Raw genomic sequence first — 24,411 nt, 5'->3', positions numbered from 1 at the left:
TGGATATGCTAGCGGAGAAAAAGCCTATGCCACTATGTAGCCTCAGGTCCAAGAAATTTCTCCAGCCACTTAAAACATGCTACAGTTATTTCTGAGGATGGATCTATGGAAGGCTTTGAGGGGAGCAAGTTACAATGAAGAGGAGCTTACTATTTTATTAAAAACAATTTCAGTTTTCTAAGCTTGATTCTTCTCGCTTAGAAATTGTCGTGAGTAGAAGGGCACATCTGACGTATACTTCTATAGATATAATAAACATATAGTGAGTGCTTGAAAAACATCAACTGATAAATAAATAACCAGATGACAAGCAATTGTTAACCAAGTCCACATGTGACTGCTAAATGCTAATTTAGTTTCAAGTTACTCTGGTGGTATCAGAGTGTCTGGCTCAGAGGAAGATAGAATTTATCTGGGCATTGCCCCATCCATAGGAAGAACCATGCTGGTTCTAGTACACCATCTTAGAAGAGATATAGGCAATCTGGAATGCATACAGCCCAAGTGCGCAGCGTAACAAAGTGAAGGAACTATGTCATGCGAGGTACAACCAGGGGGAACAGGGATGTTGATGACCAGAAAGAGAAGACGTGGACAAAGAGAAACCCATGAGCAATAACCCCAGGCTTATTGGGATGTCCTCTCAAAGACAGATCACACATTTTATATGTGCCCATGGAAAGTAGTACTATGATGAGTGAGTAGAAATTTGAGAGAGGCAGGTTTGGCCCAATGTAAGAAGAGCTTTCTAATAATCAGGCATATCCAAAATTTTATAAACAGTGTAAATTATTTTTCAGTTAAAACATCACTTGTAACTTGTACAAAGTGACTATATTGCATTCTGATCATTGACAATTTAGCATCCAAATTGAGATGTGCTGTCATTGTTAAATATACACAGGATTTTGAAGAAAGGAAAAAAAGAATATAAAATATCTCATTGATAATTTTTTATATTGAGTATATATGGAAATGATATTTTAGATATATTGAGTTAAAGAAGATATTATTGAAATTAATTTCACTTTTCTCTTTTTACCTTTTTCATGTAGCTACTAGAAATTCTGAAATTGCTGCTGTGGGTGGCATTCTATTTCAGCTGGGCAATGCTGGTCTAGAGAGATGGTAAAGGCCCTGACCATGGCCTTCATCCCCTGAATTGGAGCACAAGGTAGCAGTAGAAAAAGTTCAACTAACAAGCGTATGAAGAGATGATTTTTTAAAAAAACATTAATAATTTAGAGAAATGCAAATTAAAACCATGAGATAATCACCTCACACAGACTGGCCAAAATTAGGAAATTAGAAAAATGAAAAAAAGAGAAAATGAGAAAACTGAAAGTGCCAGTGGGGATGAGGGGACACGAGTGCTCCTGCACTGCTGGTGGATGCGGGACGGTGGCAAACTGGCTCAGCGTGGTCCAAGTTAGCGTAGTGTGCCCTGTGGTCCAGCGATTCCCAGACAATCCCACACAGACTCACCAAGGTGTGTACAAGAAGTTCGCTGCCTGGTTATTTGGCGTGGCGGAAATCTAGAGGCCATCTGAGCCTCTGTTGCTGGGACAGTGGAAAGATGAAATGAAATGGGCGACGCAAGCCTGGGCGACGTTGCACCTCTGCCAGCAACGACAGACAGGTCCACACAGCCGTACAGGTGGAGCTTCAAAACCTACCGCTGGTGGAAACATTTTATTAAAATATGGATAACAAAAGAGAAAGAAATCTATGGCAGAATAGCATTTACTGAGATGAAAAATATAGGAACACAAAAGAGAAAGATTTTCTTTACAAGAATCCATACAAACAAAAGGACACACATCAGATTTAGAGTGGTCTGCCCATAGGTGAGGAAGCCAATGAGAGCGGGAAATGAGGAAATACAGATAAAAGGGACCAACCAGAAAAAAAAATAAAAGCAGAGAGAGACATGGAATGGAGCCTTGCTTTTCCATTTATCAGGGAGGTGGCTCAGGACAAGTCACATAACCTTTCCGAGTTTCAGTTACATCATCAGGAAACAACAAAATCAACACTAAAGTGTCAAGAAAATTAAAGGTGCTATGTACAAAGTGCCCGGCACTGCACTGGTGTATCCCAGGGTTCCTTAAGTGGAAATGGCTAATATCACTTGGAATTTACGCAGGTTCTGCTAACCTCCTGAAGCACATCCTTCCCGCCCTATCAGGCACCAATGCTCATAGCTCATTTAACTCCAGGTTACGAGGGCACTGATGAAGAAAATAAGGTGCCATAATTCAGAGAATGACCCTTTATCTTACAGGAATTACTCTCACTCTGCAAATACTTCTTCCCTCCTGAATCTGCTGTCTTTATTTATACACAAATGAATAATTTATCATTGTGTCTTTCAGGAACACAGGCCCAAACCACGGCCTGAGGAAAAACAAATAAAAAAAGACTAATGTGATTCAATGACAGAATATTAAGAAGTTTTGAGAGAACTGTGATCCCTCGCATACATTGCCACCCTCCCTTGGCCTCTCCTGCCACCACACCATAGCAGCATGGCACACACTCATTTACTCCTGTTCACTGCAGTTGCCCGTAAGCACAGGTAGGTTTAAAATGTGAATTTTTCCAACATTAGCTACTGCCCAATATCTTACTCTTCCTCATGGACTGGCCCATAATGTGCTGGCTATTCTTTTTTTTTTTTTTTTTTTGTAGTATAAAAGAGACAAAACGTCTGGTTCCATGAACATGTCAGGGCATTATTGCTTCCTTACAAATACATTGCAAACTAAAATCAGTAAATTTTCACCCCTGTGGAGCCTCTGTGAGGCATCCAGAATAGCAGAGGGCTAATGGCCCTTCTGTGTGGTCCTCACGGGCTCCCCACTGGAATCAGGCACCTACCCGGTGCGGCTGGAGACCCACACGACCTCAGCCGCCAACTTTCCAGTTTTTCTAGACTGTTTTTAAATGGAGTTGGGAATCCCCCCACTATGACTGAAAGAGTAGCCAGGAACTCATGGTTATACCTGGCTCCTGCCCACACCCACTGGACCCAGAACTCCTGGCGGAAGACTTGGGCGTGGGACCACACGATCTGCCCTACATTGAGGGAAAAGTGTGGAGAAACCACCACCCTTGGAGAAACACACTTATTGTCTCTGCCTTGAGGCGGGCAGTGCAAAGGCAATATATGTAACCAAAATGTTTGTACCCCATGATATTCTGAAATTAAAAAATAAATTTTAAGAAGGCCTTTCCTTTAGACCATAAAATGCATGTGGTAAGCAGCTGAAATCTCAACAGTGCCTACTACAGGATTTTAAAGAGTTTTCAGGGTCAGGAGTTCCAATTTGCAGGGTGGCTTAGGAGGATTAGGAGAAGCAGCAATGCTCACCAAAGGAGACATGCACTATATATCAGCTGTTCAGGAGATAGGGGTAGGGCTGGAAGATATGGCAGGCCACAGTAAGGTAGGGTAGGATGCACTGAGGCAAGACCTGCTTACATAAAGCAGAGAAAGGGATTAGAGTGCCGACAATAATGATACTAGCTAATATTTATGGAGTTCTTACCACATACTTGGTACTAGTCCAAGAACTTTACATGTAAAAGTACCTTATATGTAAAATGCTTAAAATGTAAATATAAAAATAATGCTTTGCATGCATTAATTCATTTTCTTTTTGCAATTAAGAGAAGGGAGTAATGATCTAGTTGTGCTAGATTTTAACAGGGACAAGAAAGGCATGGACTTGGACTTAACAGGTGTAGAGACCAAGACAAGAACAATGCAATGTTCAGGACAGGGGAGTTCCTAGGTACTCTCATAAGAATCAAATCTTTCCGAATACTTGGCACATGAGAGGTTGGATTTACTCTTAGAGGGTGCCAATGTGTTAACAGTTGCCATCTTGAAAATTTTAAATTTTCTCAAAGACTTGGGATTTGTTTTCTACATTTGGTCAAACCATTAACAATCAAAAATGAAATTTATAAGACTGTTTCAAAATTTTAAACCATGCTTTAGTTTTCTTTCATCTTAATTTTCTTCTAAAAATAATGTTATCAGTCTGGCTTTGCATGTAGTAACTGCTGATCTGGCAGGCTAGTCCCTGTTTATTGGAGGAAGACCATGAAAAGCAGAAATACTTTTCAAACACTACAATCCTGTAATCCCTTGAAGTCAAAGTTAAACACAGAAAGGTGATAAGATTTGCTTTGTGTTCCAAAATTTGCAAACTAAAAAAAAAATATTAATATTTATAAGAGAAGTGAAATGGGCTCTATTGACTCAAAAGAAGATGTACCAAAACTGGGAAAGAAAAGTGATATCAAACCAAAGGTGAAGATGCCTAAATATATGTGGTACGGCAATTGGGAAAAGAAGGGATTTCTCTGGAAGCCTGCCACTTTATGTGGTACTAACCATGTTAACTGGACTTCCCACTGCCTGGAATGCTCCTCTCTCACTTCCTTCTCTCAGCTCTCTTCTTAAATGGTGTCTTATCAAAGAGACCTTTTCATCAGCACTCCTATCATCATCCTTACTCTGCTCCTCCTTCTCCACAGTACTTACTGCCACCTGACAGATAGCATATTTAATTATTTGTTTATGCCCATCTGCCCCCGGCAAAATGGAAGCTCTGTGAGAGCAGACAATCCATCTGTTTGGTTCACTGTTATATCAGCAGCACCTAGAACAGTACCCAGCACTCTGCAGGGCTCAATTCATATTTGTGGAATGAATGGATGAATCTCCCAGTCAGTCTCTATTCATCAGTCTTGCCCTTTATCTTTCTCAGGTTAACATCAACTCATAGACTCTGGGTACCACTTCCTTTATTGCTAATGGAAGGGAGAAAACAAGACAGTTCAGTGTAGTAGTCAAACATGTCAACTTTGGAACTACCACATTGCCTAGGTTCAAGCCTGGCTTCATTGCTTCTCTGACAGCGCTGTCCAATAGAACTTTCTGCAATGACAGAGGTGTTCTATTTTACACTGTAGAACATGGTAGCCACTAGCCACATAGACCTATTGAGAACTTGAAGTGTGGCTAGTGTGACTGAGGAACTGAATATTTAATTTCATTTCATTTAAATGTAAGTACCTACATGTGGTTATAGGCTACTATATTGGACGGCACAATTCTAGCTGTATGATCCTGGGCAACATTTCTTAATCTTTCTGTGCCTCCATTTCCTCACCAATGAAATGGGAATAACAACAGCACCTCATAGTATTGTTTTGAGGATTAAATGAGACAATGCGTAGAATGATAGAACAGTACCTAGTACAAGGTAAGCTCTCAATAAATGGTATTATTGTGGGCAAAAGGAGCTAGCTTTACAACAACATTAAATCCTTACTCAGCCATGACAACAATATCACCCTAATATATAAAGAAACATAGGGAAATATAGGTATTTCCAAAAAGATTATGTCAAATATGTGATGGGTTGGAAAATAGGGTAAATGTCAGGGAACTCTAGCATAGGATCTGAACAAGTTAGAAATTTCAGTTGTCTATAAATGTCACTCTTTAATAAAATAAATAGCAGCCAGACAACCCAAAGTCATTTCAAAATCAAAGACAATGAGCATCTTCTTAAATAAACCTGTGAACAATGTATCTGTACAATATCAAGAAAGGGCTCCCTATATGTATGTCTGGGATTCATCACAGAGCATAATTTATTGCCCAACACTTTCTGCTAGCTTTTGATATCTACTTTGCAATTGCACCCAAGATTCTACACACTTTTCTTATTTCCTGGAGTTTATGTGTTTTTTAGAAACTCACAACAGTGAAAAAAGTAAAACTATTATTTTATAAGAAAAAAAAAGATTATGAAGTATCTCCTAAGACACTTCTTTATTGTTGCCGTGGGCAACAACAAATGACATTACTAAACTTTGAAGGAGGCTTGAATTAATTTTTTATTATTTCCTATTGCCTTTTTGTTAGATGTCAAATAAAATGTTCTTTCCATACTTATTTAGGATTTTCTTTTTCATTTATAAACTTCACGCTTTTTTTTTTGTCTTCCTGAGAATTTGAACTTCAAGCCAAATTTGTGAAAAAAGAAGAGGGGGAGGAGGAGGAAGGGAGGAGAAATAAAAAGGTTCTTTGGCTCCCTGATTAGACTTTACCTGCTCAGCCGTCCTCTTGCAACCATTGTATAAATGTCTAAACGGAGCAGGGATGTAGGAAGCGCACAAGGTGACTGCTGCTTCAGTCACATGCCAGTCCCATCTGCTTCGTACCCTGAACTACACTGCTTTCTGTATCTTTCTGTCTTCTTCCTTTGTCCTCTAGATCTTCCCACCTTGCTCAGCTCTCAGATTTTATGGTTGTTACCTTGAAGACTGAGAACAACAAGAATTTCTTTTGGAAAATAATCTGTTTAAAAACAAGGTTTATTCTTAAATGTGTTAGTGTTTACCTGGCTCTATAATGTTTTTCATCTTTGTGTTAAAGTCAAAAATTTCAAACCATAGGATCCACATACCTGATTTTAACAAAACATTTTTCAGTGCCAAATTTCTCTGGTCAAGGTGAGTCATTTAGAACATGTGTCATTCTATATTTATATATACAAGATATTAAAGCATAATCAAGTTTGTTTCATAGTTCATCATTTTGAAACTTGAAATAAAAATAGGCACCGTTTTCTTAGAGTTTAAGTCATATAAAAAGGTAAGATCTCCCATTGCACTGACTCAGTGGGAAAAAAATCACTATGTTGACCCCTTCTCTAAAAAGAGCTGAGAAATTGTCTTTACACCAGATCCTACGATAGAGTTTCGTTTAGGCTGTAGCATCAGTTCAGTGCTTTAGAAATTAAGGCAAACTTTCAACAAGCATCCTTGTTATTAAATATACAATGGTGAATAAAAAAGGCATGATCTTTGTCCTTCGTATTGGAAGCCTCCAGTATGAAAGTCACAGGGAGCTGCAATCACTACTACACCCCCTGCCTGAGCCCCAATAATATCATTCTACAGATCTCCAATCCCTAACTCCAAAATAGGGTTAAACGGGCACCTGTCCCAGGGAAATTCCATACCTTCTGTTCTCCTGTCACTAAATCCTCACAAAGGCCTAGAATGGAAAGGAATGACCTCATTTAGTAAAAAATGGAGTAGCAATGAATTGACAGCACCAAAATGTGGACGATTTCTTAAAAATGCAATAAAATATGGAGGTCACCTGGAGTTTTGATAGAACAGCAACCTACCAGGTCCTTTATACTTCTTGTTCTTTCTGGGACTGCCTTTCTAGAGTGATGATGACAATGACAATGATGGTGGTGATACTAATACCTGATGTTTATAGACGTCTTCTGTGAACCAGATGAGATAACTGAAGCACAGGTAGGCTAAGGAATTGGTCCAAGGTCATTCAGTGACCTTGTGAATGAAATAGCCACTGCACAAGCCCAGATGTTCTGGCTTCAGAGCGTATATATTTATCCAGTATGGTATTATAGCTGCCTCCACATTTTTCTTCCCAGTAATGGAAAATTCTTTCCAATCTTAGGAAGAAAACTAATCATAAAGAGATCCTCAACATTAGGAAGTGTTTTAGTCTTCATATCTCCTCTAACACACATAAGAGGCACGCAATAGGTAAGGATAAATGAATGAATGAAAATAACAGATGGACTGAGAATCCAATTACAGTACTTCTATAATTTTGTTTGGTATTTTTACATGAAAACTCAGAAATCTACTACACTATATGTCATCGGAAGTGGGGATCTTCACTCCTTTGCTCCCAATATATGGTTTATCTTAGAAAAACATGACACTAGCTCACTACAGGAGATTCTTGAGTTTTGAGTAGTCAGTTCAGAAACTATAATTAGTTTGCATGCATCAATCCACTTTTATCCTAACCCGTCTCACTTTTAGCAATGGCACAAATTGGTGACTTGGTGCTTTGATGTTCAGAATTCATGTGGCCGTAGAACTAAGAAAAGTCATAGAATATTATCCATGGGAATTACATTTTGGGCAACATGGCAGGTCAGATGACTCAAAAAATCCAATTGGAATATCTAAAAATACTGAATAAAAATTCAAAACATTTTTAATATACATAACTGAGCTGATGGTAAAGTAAGATATCCTTAGAAATAAGAAAAAAGACAAAGCAAAAATCCAGAGAAGTAATTGAGCACTAAAGCTGACATTAAACTTGGGGGTGTCAACTGATCACTTGTGGTCAAGAGTTTTTTCTCATCTTTTTCTTATCATAGACAATGATACTATTATAATAGCAATTGCTAGAATTAAGTGGGAAGGCTATTTGGGAGCAACTATATGTAACTTTGTAAAAACATTTATTACACATACCTCATAAATGTAAGAAAACAGAATATAAAGTATTATATATTAAATATATTGAATTCAGATGCAATATTATATTTGATTTGTATAAACCATACCATTAAAATACTTGTATGTATTTTAACAAGTAACTTTAACTTTCTTCCATGAACATACACTTTTGCCATTTTATGTTATGCTTGTTATGGTTGCATGCAGTTACTGATCAAACTTACTGATGCCCTCCTCAAAAATAAAACTATAGGTAAGTGGATTTTTTCCATAAAAGTTGGTAACAGCTAAAAAATTAATGAAATTGGTAACCAAATTAAAAAGTGAGAAAAATAACAAGAGAATAAACACCAAGAAAATAGAAAAAAGGAAATTTTTTAAAAGCAAAAATTAATGCTATAGAACAGAAGAATATAACGGGGAAGAACAAAATTAAAGTTGGCTCTTTTAAAAAGACTAGTGAATCTAACAAAACTTCGGCAAACCTGATCTAAAGAAAATAGAGAAGACACAAACAACTCTTGTACTATTATGACAGTATGTCATGAACAGCTTTATGCCAATAAATTGGAAAATGCAGATGAAATAAATGGACAAATTCTTGGGAAAATATATCTTTACAAACTGACTCAAGATGAAATTTAAAAAACCTGGATGATTCTATAATAATTGAAGAGATGTAATAAGTAGTTTAAAATCTTCCTACAAAGAAACACCAGGATCAAACAGTTTCATAATTCTATTAAATATTCAAGGAACAGATCATTCCCATTATACACAAATTCCTTCAAAGAACAGAAAAAAAGAGAGACTTCTCAACTTTTATGAATGTTACATAACCCTGACACCCAAAGTAGGTAAAGACAGTATGACAAAGGAAACAAAAAAAGACTAACCATACTCATGAAAATATTAATAGTTTAAAACATAAATATTAGCAACTGAGTCTCAGGATGTAAAGCAAAGCTGGCTTTATTTTTAAAATGCATGATTACTTCAACATTAGAAAATCCAGTGTTATAATTCATCTCCTCAGTATATATTAATTCAGAAAAGTAATTTGATCATCTCAATAGATGAAGAGTATGCATTCAATAAAATTCAACATATCTTCACAATTTTAAAACTTCTTATCTATGTAGGAATATAAGGGAATTTCTTTAACCTAATAAATGGTATCTGCAAAAAATAAAAATCTACAGTATATGTTATGCTAAATGGTAAAATATTAAAAGTATTTCCTTTAAAAACAGAACCAGACAAAAATTAAACAATGTGTTCCTCAGGAATATGTACATTATAGTGATAAAACTATAAAGAAATGTAAGGTGATAACACAAAACTCAAGAATTAGCTACTTCTGGGTGGAAGAGGGATATAATCAGGAGAGTGGGTAGCAGGTACACAAATGGGCATTTTATTAGTATTCTTTAAACCATACACACACATACAGGCCATGCACACAAATGTAAAATATATTATTCATAACATGTTTGCAGATGAACTGAAACAATGGTTCATTTTTGCAAGTGTTAAACGAAACCACAATGATGGGTAGGCTAAATAACACTATAACTACAACAGAAATTTAAATAACTTTCTATTTCATTGCACAAGTTCAAGCTTCACTTCTTATAAGTCATATTTCTACACTATACTTTGGATAATACTTTAACATATTTGGGGAATAAATTCCAACTAAACTGCTCATGTCATCATGAGACTTGGAGAGGAAGAATTATATATGAGCTCATCCCATATCCTGAATAAATCCATCATAATTACAACTTTAGTATTTAGGGACCTCCTCTCACAATCATTAGGCTGGTTTTGTAGAGACTTTTTGTGAAAAAAAATCAATTCTTTAATAGTACACAAAAAAGAGAACAGCATTTGTCAAATGAACTTAAACTGACTGCAGAACTTTTCGCCTTTGTTCTGTGCACCTGAAGTTCAGCCAAAAAAACTTCTAAGCGGCCCTACGAGAATGCAAGTGTGCTTTACTGACTCGCAGTATCAATACAGTTTCAGTTTTCCTAGTTGTCCTGTTCAGTCACAGACACTTTAGTGGGCACTGTGGCCATGGTAGGGTGTTGGGCTAATGAGGGGGAATTCTGGTGAGGATTAAAAAGACCGCTCTTTGAGTGTGAGACGAGGGGAAAAAGGTTGAAGTTGAGCAGGGAAGTGTGCTTTTTGAAAGTTTTCCTCTAAAGAACTTGCTACACTTCAGGTTCTCAAAGAGATAAAGTAAGAAGCAGATTGAGTCCAGATCCCATTAAAAAAGAAGAAGAAATTTTTTGTGTCCTGTGAGTGGCATCCAGTGGAGAACGCTGTGTGGGGGTATAGCAGACACTCATTCCTTTCCTTTTTGTTTTGTTGAAGGAAATAGAGACTAGAATATGTAGGTAGGAACTAGTAATTAAATCAGGTGCCTAGTTTTTCATTCTGATCATGTGAAACGTTATTTGCCTATGCCTGGGGTCCATGTTCCGAGTTATCTTAAGCATGGTTTTTAAATTCTGAATAGTCCCTAAAGTTTTCCAAGAAATAGGATTTCCAACTCTACTTTTTAAATTTTCAAAACTTGTTCAGGCTACTACACAGACGCAACCAATAATGCCTAGCTCATGACCACAAACACCAAATGGCTGTTTGGAATCCTGCAGTTCTGAATTCCTCAACTTCTCAATTCTCCAGCAACCTGCCCACGTCATTTCCATTTGTCCATCTCCAGTCTAAGGAACAACAGCCAAAATATCCTGATAGGGAAGACCATGCCAATGAGTCTCCTAAAAAAGTAAGCCACTGGAAGTCACAACAACTTCTTCAGAGGTCGGATAAATCATAGAGAGTAATTTCAAAGAATTTTATAATCTATCAAGGCCAGGAGCTGCAGAAATAATAGCCAGGAGAGGTTGGCTTTTTCCTCGTCGGTAAAGGAGTTTTCCCTTCTACTGCATGTATTATGACGAATACTTTTTATTATTCTTTTTCAGCCTCATATTTTATCCTCCAACCTCCATCCCCTAAAACATTATGCTATGATTAGCGTCAGGGAGAAAATGACTCTGGACCTGACCCTGTAAAAGACAAAGTTCTGAGAAGCACAAGATGGCAGGGCTGGAGCTCCCTCTAGAGCCCATCCTGCCGTCCATGGAGGGGTCTTTAGTAAAGCGAACCAGGGCTGGTGGATCCTGACCCATTTCCCCAGCCCAGCCCAGCTCACTGCAGAGCGCGTTCCAAAAGACCGAGAGGTCTGGAAGAGCAGAGCTATTCACCATGACCTTCAGGACTGTTCAGCAACACTTGCTGGTGTCTCCAAAAATAAAGAAAACAGAGTCTAATCGAGCAACAGTATTTAGTTAGTTCTCTTGTCAACATTAACTCTGTGTATTCACCACAACAGGGATCTGGAGAATGTTCATCTGCTCACTGTTCAGTCAGCAGTTTGGATCATAGTCACAGATGTAGTCATAGCAAACTGATATTCTGATATCACAACAAACTGGTGACTGTAGACCTAAAATGAAAACATTAATAAGAAGTAATGTTGGTGCTCTTTATTTTTTTTTTTTACTTTCTTCAGAAAAGCTAAAGATTTATAAGGAATTTCCATGTTAATGAAAAACAGAGCAACATAGTCTTCATTTGAGCATAAACCTGATAATCTGAAATCACTACCTTCTTTGCTAAGGAAAAAAAAATAAAGATTCACAGATATAACATTGGAAAACCTAATTTTCAATGTATTATAGCCACATTTAAAATAGCACAGAATAAATGCTACTTCCAATTTGTTCCTAATGTTATTGGAGATCAAGAATATTCAATTTTGCTTTTGATAACTGTGCAGAGGAAATAATTTGGGTAACATCTGATAATATTTCTCTATCATTTTGAGGAACTTAATAAGAATGACTAAATGCTCGGATCTTGACACAATCAAAAACTGTCTTGTCTACAACGCCTTCAAAACACGGCTTCCTTTTTTCAAGTTTGTTTAGTTGGGATTATAAAACAGTTCAAAATTATGTCCAAAATACATTCCTGTTACTTTTAGTCATTACTCCAGACAAATAAATGGAAAAGCTAGACCTGTTAACACAAAATTAAACTCTTAACTGAATATGGCATTTTGTCAGTAATATATAAAATCTATTATAGCAATCACAATGGCATTTTTATAGCACCGTGCAGTTTATAAAAGGCATGCACAACCATTATCTTTTTCAATCCTCAGAAGAAGGTAGATCTGGCATACCTAAGTTGTGATATTAAATTGCCTTCATTAGGTTGCACATTGTAAGTTCAGTTTTTCTGCCTACTAAATTTTCTGAGTACTAACCATGCCTCCAGCCCCGATCTCTTTAGTAGTGGTGGTAATAACAGTAATCATAGCTAACATTTTTTGAGTGCCTACTACGTGCTAGCCTCAGTTTTAAGTGTTTTACATGCATTAATTCAATAATCCTAAGAATATAGAAGATAGATATTTTTAAAGTCTCATTAGATTGAGAACATCTAACTTTGGATACGTACCTGTCTGTCTAGGATTGTTCACTATTTTCTTTCTGCTTTAATTTTACCCTATCTTTCATGGTTTTCCTAACATTTACTTTCTTGGCAAAAGCACAGAAACACTTGGTTAGCATATTATTTCTTTAATGTCCATAACTTGCAATCTCTTTTTTTTTTGTATCTGGAATAAAATTGTTTAAGCCTTACAAAAATAAAGTCAAGAAAATGAAAATTGAAAGATAGTTAGATAACCTGCCCAAAGTCATTCAGCCAATAAGATGGCAAGTCAAAATACAAATCTTCTGACCACACATTCAGTTCTTCTTCCTCACTCTGATGCCTCCAGAAGCTGCTCAAGTCTAATATTACCCTCTCTGGAATTGTGTCTGCGACTTAGCAATCCTGTCCACCTTCACCACCACCATCAACTAACAAATCTATTAACAGCACTTCTGTATTTACTGCAGAATGAGTGACATAGAGCCAGTAACACTGATGTTGCCCTTGTCCTGTAGGAATTCACAGTCTAAGAGGAATGGCAATGATATCAGAGGGGTTACCAAGGGGACATTACGGGAAAAGAACCATCCTGGGCTCTAAGTTAGAGAAATGAAAAGAATGGGATAAGGGGTACCTTGCTATACTAAGTATGCGTGAAGAGGAACGTCTGGTAAACATATAATTATTTCCCCTATAAGTAGCAGTTCCTTCCTTTCATGATGATACAGAATGATGAAATATTGAAGACTTACCCTAAACAAATGCACATTAAGTTGGGAGACAAAAAAAAAGAGTGGTAGAAATGGAACTGCACTGGGAATTATTTAATAGATGAGAGTTGACCTCAATTTTACCAAAGTGTCATTTTGTCAAGACTCTTAATTTCTCTCAGACTTGGTGACAATATGGAGGAGAGTTTGATTTTGGCTCAAACCACTTATTGGCTCTGTGACCTTGAATAACTTTTTGAGTAACTTTCTAAGCCTCAACTTCCTCATCTGCAAAATGGGTATAATAATGCTAATCCTGTAAGACTGTTGTGAGGGTTAAATATACTAAAATAAAGGTTTTTGCAAGTGGTAGTTGCTCAACAGTTAGTATTTACCATGATTTCTTTATCTAGAAAATGAAGAGACTGTGCTAAATGATTTTTAATATCCCTCCAATTTTCTAAAGCCTATGAGTCCATATCCATTTGGCATTAGGTTAAGTACATTTGTCAAATGATTTTTTAGCTGTGTCATTGCTCAGAGGTAGACCATGTCATTTTTTATAGCACAGAGGGTCGATCAAAACATCTGGGAAAAAAATTCTAATTTTCAATCAATCCACAGTCTAATTGGAGCACATTAGCAATGAAAGACATAAATGGAGGTGAGAAAGGAAAACCAAAGTGTCTCAAAATTGCTTAAGTATCTCATCTACCTTCTGATACAAAATTACCTCTGAATGCAGGCAAATCTTTCACAATTTTCCAAACAAAAGATCGTTATTTTTATAAATTCTTACTAAATCATCTTTTCTCTGGAATACTATCTTTCAAACATTTTGACTACAGCCTACAATAAGGTAATACATTTTATAATACAACCTAGTTCACACACACGTAAGTATACAAATGTTTAAGAAAATAAATGTTTCAGAAAATAAATGTTTCATAAAACCCTTATCTTCTGCCTGGCATTCATGTTTTCTACTATTTTAATCCAAGTTTTAATGATGATCATTATCTACTAACAGATATCATGATCATTAAAAGGCCAACAATCATAATTTTTAAAACATGGTGGTACAGTGTTCTTTTCTCTATGAAGGTTTTTTGTAACATTCCAAGTGTTAGTATTAATACTATGCCTTGTCCAGTCAACTGGTTAGAATGTAGATATTCAGTTAACTAATATTTGGCATCACACAGATCCACATTATTGCTGCCCATTAATCATCTGAATCTTAGATGAATTCCATTAATCTAGCTTGTAATGTAGCTTGTAACACATGTTCTTAATATGCCCTATAAATATATTTACCCAAATACTCACTGTAAGTTCCCTTTTCCCATTACAGGCATTATAGAAATCAATTTCACCTCACAATCTAACTAGATTTTCAACAAGAAACTACAGGAAGGCTTTTAATTTTACAATGACTTTTTCTTTCTCAGGTTGGCTTATTTTAATTCTCCATATTTCTGCCATACAAGAAGTTCGATCATCTCTCCCTTTGAATAGCCTGATCTTAGAGTCTATTATAATTCCCTCCATGGGAGGTGGAGCCATAGTTTTTCGTTCACTCTGGGATTTGCACACAGCGCTGCACCATGCAGCATACTCCAGCTCTCTGCTTGTCCTGCGCCAATACCTTTTTAAGCCATTGACGATACCAAATTCAGCAGGCTTTTTGATGCTATCAAATTCCGCAGGCTTTTCAACCTTGAATTTCACAGTCTCTTTTCTATTCATACCTCATTTATTTTTGGTGTCACTCTTCTATGTTCCTGTCATTCTTCACAGCTGGATCTGTTTGCTTGTTTTTCAAATACTGAGTCTTCTGTCAATGATGATATACATTTCCCATTTTGATTTTGCAGCACCTCACTCTTCATCTTCATTGAAATCAACTAAGGGTGACTCAGACCACCATCCCCCGCCCCAGACTACTTCCACATCCCTGTGATGCATTCTGTACTAAAGCTAAAGTTGAGTCCTCTTCAAACTCCTGTCTGCCATTATTTTCTAACAGGGCAAAGAATATGGAGAACTCTTGATTAAATTCTGCATGTCTGCTTCTGAGTTAAAGCCTCTTTTCAGACCTGCAACTATTTATCATTCATTCCCATTACCTTTCACTACTCTTCTACTAGCTCTTTCATGGATAAGTGAGAATTGTAAAATTTCCTGCAATTAGAAGACTAACTTCACTCAGACTATCATTTAGGACATTTCCTCCTGTTGAACACACATAGGCAGCCCCTACCCTGCTGCAGACCTTGGTTTCGTTAGGCTGGGAAAGATGTCAGAACCTAAATATGGCAATTCTGTGCCAGCAACTCTACTTCATAAAGCTCTGCTTTCTTTTTTCATCCTTCCCAGTAGTAGTCAGATACGGTTCATGTCTATATTGGTCAAAAAATTATTTATCATCCTCTTGCAAGCCATTCATTTTTCTGTTTTATTTTAGCAGAATAGATGAGAAGTATGCTCAAGATTACAGTTAGGACAATTTAAACTATGAATAGTACTAGGATCTTGTTTAGTGGGAGTGTCATAGAATCACAGTCATAATTTGAGAGCTTATGTTTTTAATTATGATATTAATTATGGGAACATTCAAGAATCAATGAAAGGTTTTTATTTCTTTTTTTCACATGTGCCAGTGGCTTTTCATAACAGCACTATGCTTAAGTCATCAAATAACTTATCTACTAATTGTTATATCAAGCAGTCTCTTACTTTCCATCATTATTATTATTGTCTTGTTATTATTAAGAACAACGTTTAGCTCTTTGCTTTTTCCTCATATCAAATAAAAATTCCAGATGACTAATGATGATGAGGAAAATTCACATTAATTAAAACTGGTGCTGACCCCTAAAGTTCAAATATATTATGGAAATTACACTTTAAAACTAGACCACTTATCATGCTACTAAGTCCCCAAATTAGAATTCTCCTAGTGTGTTCTCTGCTTCATGCCAATGTGATCCAAAGTTCTCTCTACACCTGCCCAGAGTTTATCTGCCCACACCATGCACAGAAGTGCACTGAGCCACATACTGCCACGCTAGCTATATGCTTGTTTCTTTTTTCCATTTAAAATTTTGCTCACTTTGAAAGATTTCTAAGGTATGTACATAAAGTGTAATATATTGGCCTGGCCATCTGGACTCATCATCCCAAACAAAAAGAGCAATTACTAAATAGGGGTTTTCATGTTAAGCATCTGATATCACACTCTGCTCACATTCTGCTTTTATTATATTTATTATTTATTTATAGAAGTATATAAGCACCTTGGTAACATTTTTACAAATGTGCAGCCTTGCACCAAGGGGAACAAAACTCCTAACAATATACCATATGGGTTATATGGGACCTGTTATTTTTCCCAGATGTTCACTTAAAATCTCACTGTTATAAAAGTGTTTGTTTTGACATTCACATCAATATATCTTCTATTGTCACATTCCTTGTTATAGTACATATAAGGAAAAAACAGTTTCTAAATTATTTCAGATCACTTTCTTGTATGTTTGGCTTGGTAACTAGAAAATTCTTATAAGTGGAATATGTTGTTAGAAAACAAAAACTGCCTTCACCAGCAGTACACATTATTCCCTCTACACCTAAGAGAATGTTTGAAATGTTCTGGTAGAGAGAAACCTCTCGTTAGGGTCACTCCATAACAGTGAATGTAGGAGGGATAAGCAGCTCTTGGAGGCAAGTGCTTGCTTTCTCACGTGGCTCAGCATTAGCCACATGGTAAAGACTGATGATTATCCTGAACACTGAGTCTGCACTTGAGTAGACCCCTGTCCCCTCTTCAGAGCACCCCCATCAGTGCTCTGCTCACCTAGCACCACCACCCTACCCGAGCAGGCTCCTGGAAGAGCACGTTTGCACTGATGCCCAGCAGGAAGAAATGGGAAAGCCTGGGAAACACATTGTCTTCTGCTGTCCTTATTGCTCCTGAAGGAGCATAAGGAAATCCAACCTGGAACAGGTCTCTGTTCTTTATGAAAGAAAGCCTGATCTCTTGATTCTTAAATAAAACCTCCCTCTTGGATGATGTGTTGTTTTCTTTTTTATGAGAAACTAAATGGTAAGGGAAAATCTGCTAAAACCTGAGATATGAGTGTTGTAATCAAGATCATTACCTGTACATCAGAAAAGCCTCCATTTGGAAAAAAGCTCATCATGAACTATGCTGTCAAATCACAACCTTTGCCATTAAAGACTATGGAAAAGTTCTTTCAGTGTGGCCACTATTGATGCCACAAACCATAAAGAAATAAATATCATGGCTTTCAAAGTATATAGCATTCACTTCTCACCATGGCATGTGGGAAATTTAAAGTCACTCCTTTCTCCTTTTATGTTTCACACCATTAATCATTCATTTTTTAATTCATTAACTCAAAAAAATTGATTGCAATCTACTATGTGCCAGACATACACATACCAGGATAAAGTAATAATAATAACAAAACAACAACAACCATACCCAACACACATATAGCACTTGCCTACTATGAGCCAGGCACTAAGCATATACGTTAGCTCATTTAATCCTGGCATGAATCCCCTGCGGTACACACAATTATACGCCTATTTGCAGGTGAGCAACTAAAGTATAGAAAGATTAATTCTCCAGGTCACACAGTCAGTAAGTGTCAGAGCCAGGCTTCAAACCCACATCTTGAAACTCCAATGTCCATGCTCTTGACCTCTATGCTACATAAAGAAAAACAGACAAGGCCTTATGGAACTTTCAGTGTACTAGAGAACATGGACATTAAACAAACATGCAAACGCAGTGAAATTTCAAACACTGATGAGATCTCTAAGAGCAGGTTGCCATGAGATAGGATGGTATATCATTGCAAAGGCTCTCCGTGCAAGCTAAGAAATGCAGTGATTACCTTTGGTGATTCTCATCTCACCTAAATGAAGTTATAAAATTTAAGAAAGCAAGTCGGCTAATAAGAATTTCTGAGAACTAAGGCTGGCAGCTTAAGGGGAACTGACTAAACAATTCAGCCCTTAACCCTTGCCATTAAGCGTTGCCTTCTTGGTGGCCCTTCCTATTGGTACACTCAGAATGATGACAGATGAGAATCTGGGGACTGCAACTCACTCTGTCCTTATCCCTCCTGAATAAGAAACCCACCCCGGATCAGGTGCCCCCTCTTCACAGGTGAAAGCAAGTACCTGTGCCTTTGACCAAGAATGCATGGTGGATGTCTACAAAATCTTAAATTCTACCTTAATACTTTGGCTTATAAAAAAAAAAAAAGATAAGATTTCTTTGGCGTAAAATGGTGAACACATGGGCTTCTGGAAACAATTCAAGTATGGCTTATAGTCAGTAAAACAAAGCAAAAACCTTTTCCGAGATTTGGCTATTAGTAGACTCAGAAATCAACGGAAATACTGATTTAAAGAGAACAAGAACATAGAAGCAGAGAATCAAGTTCCCAGAGGGACAAAATTCCCTTTCCATCCTGATGGAAAAAAAAATCTGGACTTTATTACTTTGCTCGACCAATTGCAGACCTACTCCTTTCTTTTTAGCGTTGGAGATATTACACAAAAAGAAGAAAAGTCTCTTTTTTCTCCTCAAGAAGTTGTCTGTAGATTTGGGGAAGGTTTACATCTCTGATTGTCATTATTTACTTTATGTATTATTTTTATGTCTTCAGTCTTGATATTAGGCATGATCCATAAGTACAAGATTACATCCAAAGATGTTAGCTCCTAAATATGTGTTTCCTAGTTTCACACTACTGAGGCTGATAAAGATTTAGAGGGAAGAGGTAGAGGGTAAGGTGTGTATAATAGTGCCATTAATTATATGTGTTTCACATATCTAGGTAGATAAGCAACATCATTTTCCGGTCGAATAAATTAATTAATTTTTCTGGTTCATTGTTCAGAATCATAAAAATAATAATTCTTGATATTGTATTACCACAAGAAAATCTCCTGTTTCATCATCTTGGTATACCATTTCATATAGGATTTTATATTCTATCTGGCTCTGATTTAAGGTGTTATTATATTAAAAAGCTTAGATAACACACAAGTGAATCATTTTATTTCCAATGAGGGTTAAACAGCCTCTAATAAGTAAATGGTACATTAAGTCTCATCTTTCATATTTAGCAAATTACACTTGAGATTAGCTTAGGTGCATTTAAACAAGAAGTAGGAGAAGGCTACTTAACATTAAAGAGGAATAGTCTAAAGGTTAGAAACTGCACTTTCAAAGTAACCTACAATACATTATGTAAAATTTCTTGTTACTGCTGTGAGACTTAAAAAAAAAAATCCTGAAAACCATGTTTAAAATGTGACATTCTTCAAAAATATCTTCTATATCTCATTCCTTAAAAATCTGTGAATATAATTGACTTTCTCATTTGACCTGTCATAATAATCTATTCTTCTTTTATTAATATCCTTCATTAATGAACAAAATCATGTCCTATAGTTTACCTAGAAATAAAATACCAAATAAATTGCAAATAAAGGTTTTTAAATAGTATGCCACTTAAGGATCTGGACTTCTCCAAAATGAAGTAAACGTCCTTGTATCTTTAGTATAAAGGCTATCTCCACATTTTACATGACATGGAAAACAGAAGTGTATATTTATATCAAATGTCTGAAAACATTATATTTCACTATCCCAGAATAAATGATTTTTGTGTGCTCTATTCCAGGAAAAGAAAAGAAAAAAAAAAAAAAACATTGTAAGAGTTACAGCATGTATTAAGTTCAAAGCTGGTATTTCTTTCCTAAACATCATTTTTTTCTGTCCTTTCAAAAAAAAAAAAACTTGGGTTTAGAGTATGAAACCTCATAAAAATCAAATATTTGAGAATATGTTGTTGAGAATTCACCTGCAAATTACTTTCAGACCTTCGAAAAACAATCTAATTTGAATCACCGGTCTAAATAGGTCATTTAACTCAGAATTAAAATTAGCTGTGCAGGGTCAATTCTTTTTCTACAGCATCTGCATCCTGCATGTCCTAGTCTCTTCAAAGTCAAACCAGAACTAAGTGTCAAGAACAACCCATAATACACAAATTTATTCCAAATCTCAAAGTTATCCTGCTCTTGAAATGTCCAAAACAGTTAACATTATATATAAAACAGAGTGGGTGGGGTGCTTCAAGAAGTTAGGACTGGGGGGAGAGGGAGATGCAGAACTCTGAGATTTCAGCAGGGTAATAGCGTGCACGAGACAGCTGGGTCTCTACTGGTGCTCATTCCTTGTTTTTCACATACCCACTTTCACGGTATGTGGCAAATTAAAATCAGCTGAGACATACTTAATAGACAACAAATACTTCCATACAAGTTTAGTCTTCCACAAGCTTCTCGTTTGTTACTATCAAACTAGCCCTATAAGATCTTACCACCTTAACAACCTTTATGCTGTTGTCTAGTACCTTTAAAGATTTAATCATCCTACACCACTCTGGTAAACTCAGGGATTAAATTCCCACTACCCACAAAACCTTCCCAGAACAAAGGACAAAATCTTGAAACCAACATCTTTAAAGAATGACAACAATAAAATCAAACAAACCACAAACGAAAAGTTTGGCTGCCTGAGACATTCAATATTCCTACAAAACCAGACCATCCATAAAACCAAAAGGATCTCAACAATGTTGGCTTGAGAGGGAAGGGCATCTAAGGCGGCTGGCAGAGAGGGAATGGGCATCAGGGAAAGTACAGTAAGGAATCAGTCTTGTTTCAGAACTCTTCAAAGCCACCAGGACAGGCACCCCCATCTTTTCGGGGTTAAAAGTAACTTTGATGCTCAGACAAAAGTACTTTCATATGCTCCTGCTAGCAACAATCTATCGCCCACAGGCGAAGTGATCAGAGATGCTAATGAAGCAGGTTTTCCTCTCTGTCCACTTCCCAAAAATGGGATCTTGAGAAATCTTGATTTCCCGAAGATCCCTGTTGAAAGAAGAAATGGCAAGAACTTTTGCACCGACAAGGAGGCAAACTGAGACTTGACATTGGGGGATTAATACGGAACGTTCTAAGCTACATTTTTCTTAAAAAGGTGAAACCCGAAACACGGTTAGGATTTATTCATCTCCAGACGGATGGTCAAATATTTACAACTGCCCTAGAGAGACAGAAACAATTTCACTCCAGTCTCCCCACCCCTTGCCCCCAAGGAACAATGACAGAAATAGTCCCAGCGAGGGGCAGAGCAGACTGGCTGTTGCTTCCACTACAACCTCTCCAAATCCGCTTTTCACTTCGCCGTGGCAGTCCCTCCTTAGTCCCTCAGCACTACCCACCACCCCCCATCTCTCTTAGCCGCAGCTTCTCCGCCCCCCATCTCTAGTTCTGAGCGGACTCCGCTCCACAACCGCCCTGCCTCCGGCGCGTCCCTCTGGGTGGCGTCCCCCACACTTGGGAGGCTCACGGGAGCCCCGGGACGAGACGCTAGTGCCGGGGCTGGGGAACCCCGGGGGTTCCGGTCTCCCGGGGCTCCCGCCCCCCCACACCTCGACGCCTGAGCGGATTAACTTGCCGGGCGCTCCGCGGTGCGCGCGGCCCCGTCCCTCCCACTCTGGCCCCTCCCCGGCTCGGACGCCCCGGGGTCCCCCGCCTCCGCGGAGGTGAGCGCGTACTCACCGGAGGTGAGCTGCATCCAGGCACAGATCTTGTACACGGTGGCCGTGTTGCAGAAGAAGAAGAGGGTAAAGCAAATGATGCAGGCGATGATGAGCATCATGGAGAGGCCGATAAAGAAGGACGCGGCTTTGAAGGCACCCGAGGGCAGCGTGGAGAAGTCCGTGAAGCTGCCCCTGCAGGTCAGCTCCCGGGAGAAGCCGTTGCCGATGCAGTAGTGGAAGAGCCCGAAATAGCCGGCTTGCGGGGTGTCCACGCCGTCGCCGATCCAGTAGGGCTGGATGAAGCACACCACGTTGACGATGGCAAAGCAGATGGTGAAGATGGCCCACAGCACGCCGATGGCCCGCGAGTTCCGCACATAGTTGGTGTGGTACAGCTTGGCAGCCTCCTGAGCCGGGAGCATCGCGGCGGCGGCGGCAGCGGCGGCGGCTCCGGGCATTCTCCCCCTCCTCCTCCTCCTCCTCCTCCTGGTCCTCCGCCTCCCCCCGCCTCTCCGCGCGCAGGAGACACACTCACGGAGCCTCGCGCTGCAACTCCCCTGCCTCCGCCTCAGCCCAGCAGCACCAGTTTCAGAGTCTGCATCCTCGCTCCCGGAAGGAGGGCGGGGGAGCGCGGAGCACCCCTCCCTCCCTCGCTCCTGGCCCGGCTCCGGCCCTCCTCACCACCCTCCACCCCTCTTCCCGCCGCTGCTGCTGCAGCTGCTGCAGCCTAAGGCGGCAAATCCCGCGCGGAGCCCCGTGGCGCGCGAGCCCCGGGCGCCTCCCACTCCGCTTCCCGCCTCCCGCCCCGCTGCCCGTGCCCAGGGGCGCAGAGGACCGCGGCGACCCTGGAACGCCCCTCAGGTGGTGGGAGCTCACCAAAGAAGCGGGCCTGGACGTGGGGGGTGGTCTACAAAAGGGGCGGGAGAATCCACAGGGCTCCTAGAGACAACGCCAGGATCCCGGTTGGTGTTAGGGGCCGGGCTCCAGAGGCTGATTCTGGGAGCATTTCATCACCGCACAGCAACGTGCTTCGACCTCCGCATCTTTGCAGAGGCGCGAGGGGCCGCGCAGTTGCAGGCAGCGGAAGCCAAGAGAGAGGAGACGTACTGCCCCCAAGAGTCCCTGTTACCACAAAACTGCACCTGCCTAACTCCTTGGTTGCCTCAGGTCGACAGGTGGAGACAGAAGTTGGGCGGGAGCCTGGCAGACAATATTATAAAAGGCGAGCCTTAAGGGTGGTCTCAAGTCTGCACAGCTGAGCTTGCTTTCCTCTCGGTGTTTCACCCTGTTCAGCCAAATGAACTACAGCCAGTCAATTCCCCATACTTTCCTTTAAGTCAGGTCTTTTTCCCGCAAATCCTGCCATAGATTGGGCCTGTGTGCACATGGAAGTGCCCGTGTCACAGAGTTTCATAGTTTGTTTGAAAGCACTGGATAGGTAGGTGGCCGGTGTTACATTTACTACACAAATATTCGTTGACAGCTACCATATGCCCAGGAAATGTGCTGGGTGAGAAGGACACAGGAGAACAGCAGGAGGTGATTGTTTTAATTGACCAGGACTATTTCCACCTCCCCCACAACCTAAAGCTTCAGTCAACCAGAGAGTTGTTTTGTGGGTAATTTCCCCTGATGTATCCATATATAATTCCTTACATTTTCATGCAGTACCGCTGTTGCGTACACCTGCAATGTGTGCTGTTCTTTTAGCTTATCTTTTCCCCTTTAATAGTCTTTCTATTAACCGTCCTTACCTTTCAAACTGCATTTCTCTATTTCCATTGGTTACTTTTTTGGTTTCTTCTAACCCTGATATAAAGAAGTATATAATCCCCACCCCCACCCCCTTTCTAAGCAATGAAACCAGGATGCTTAATTGCAGGAGCAGATTTTGGTAATAAACCATTTTAAACCGTATGGCCATTGAATTCTCTGGGCGGAAAGGAGAGAACTCTGATGGAATTTGACCCCTAAGTCTAGAGTTAATTGGCCACATAAATGGCTATTTTATGGAAGAGGGGTCATACCCTAAGTGATGATGATTAACTGTGCTCTTCATCTGATAACCTGAAGATCTGAGATTGTATGAGGAGGGAGAGGGAGAGAGTAGAATAGGGATGTGGAACACACAAGGTAATGAAGGGGCTGCCGCTGAAACCTGGGATAGAATTTAGAAGTGTGGGTGTCAGAATCTT

The 24,411-nt window shown here is 39.0% G+C and overlaps 1 protein-coding gene across 2 annotated transcripts in view; it reads right to left on the bottom strand.

Moving 5' to 3' along the window:
- The window catches only part of LHFPL3 (LHFPL tetraspan subfamily member 3), a 474,391-nt gene extending 451,545 nt beyond the window's left edge, over positions 1 to 22,846 (bottom strand). For both annotated transcript variants that reach the window (XM_069462293.1, XM_069462292.1), the window contains exon 1: positions 22,236 to 22,846. In XM_069462293.1, the coding sequence (XP_069318394.1) occupies positions 22,236 to 22,674 (439 nt within the window). In that variant the 5' untranslated portion in view covers positions 22,675 to 22,846. The remainder of the gene's footprint in view (positions 1 to 22,235) is intronic.
- Positions 22,847 to 24,411: the final 1,565 nt, after the last annotated feature.

Source organism: Eulemur rufifrons, chromosome 29, assembly GCF_041146395.1.
Source record: "Eulemur rufifrons isolate Redbay chromosome 29, OSU_ERuf_1, whole genome shotgun sequence".
In the NCBI taxonomy this organism is placed as follows: domain Eukaryota; kingdom Metazoa; phylum Chordata; class Mammalia; order Primates; family Lemuridae; genus Eulemur; species Eulemur rufifrons.
This window is presented reverse-complemented; position numbering and strand designations above follow the sequence as displayed.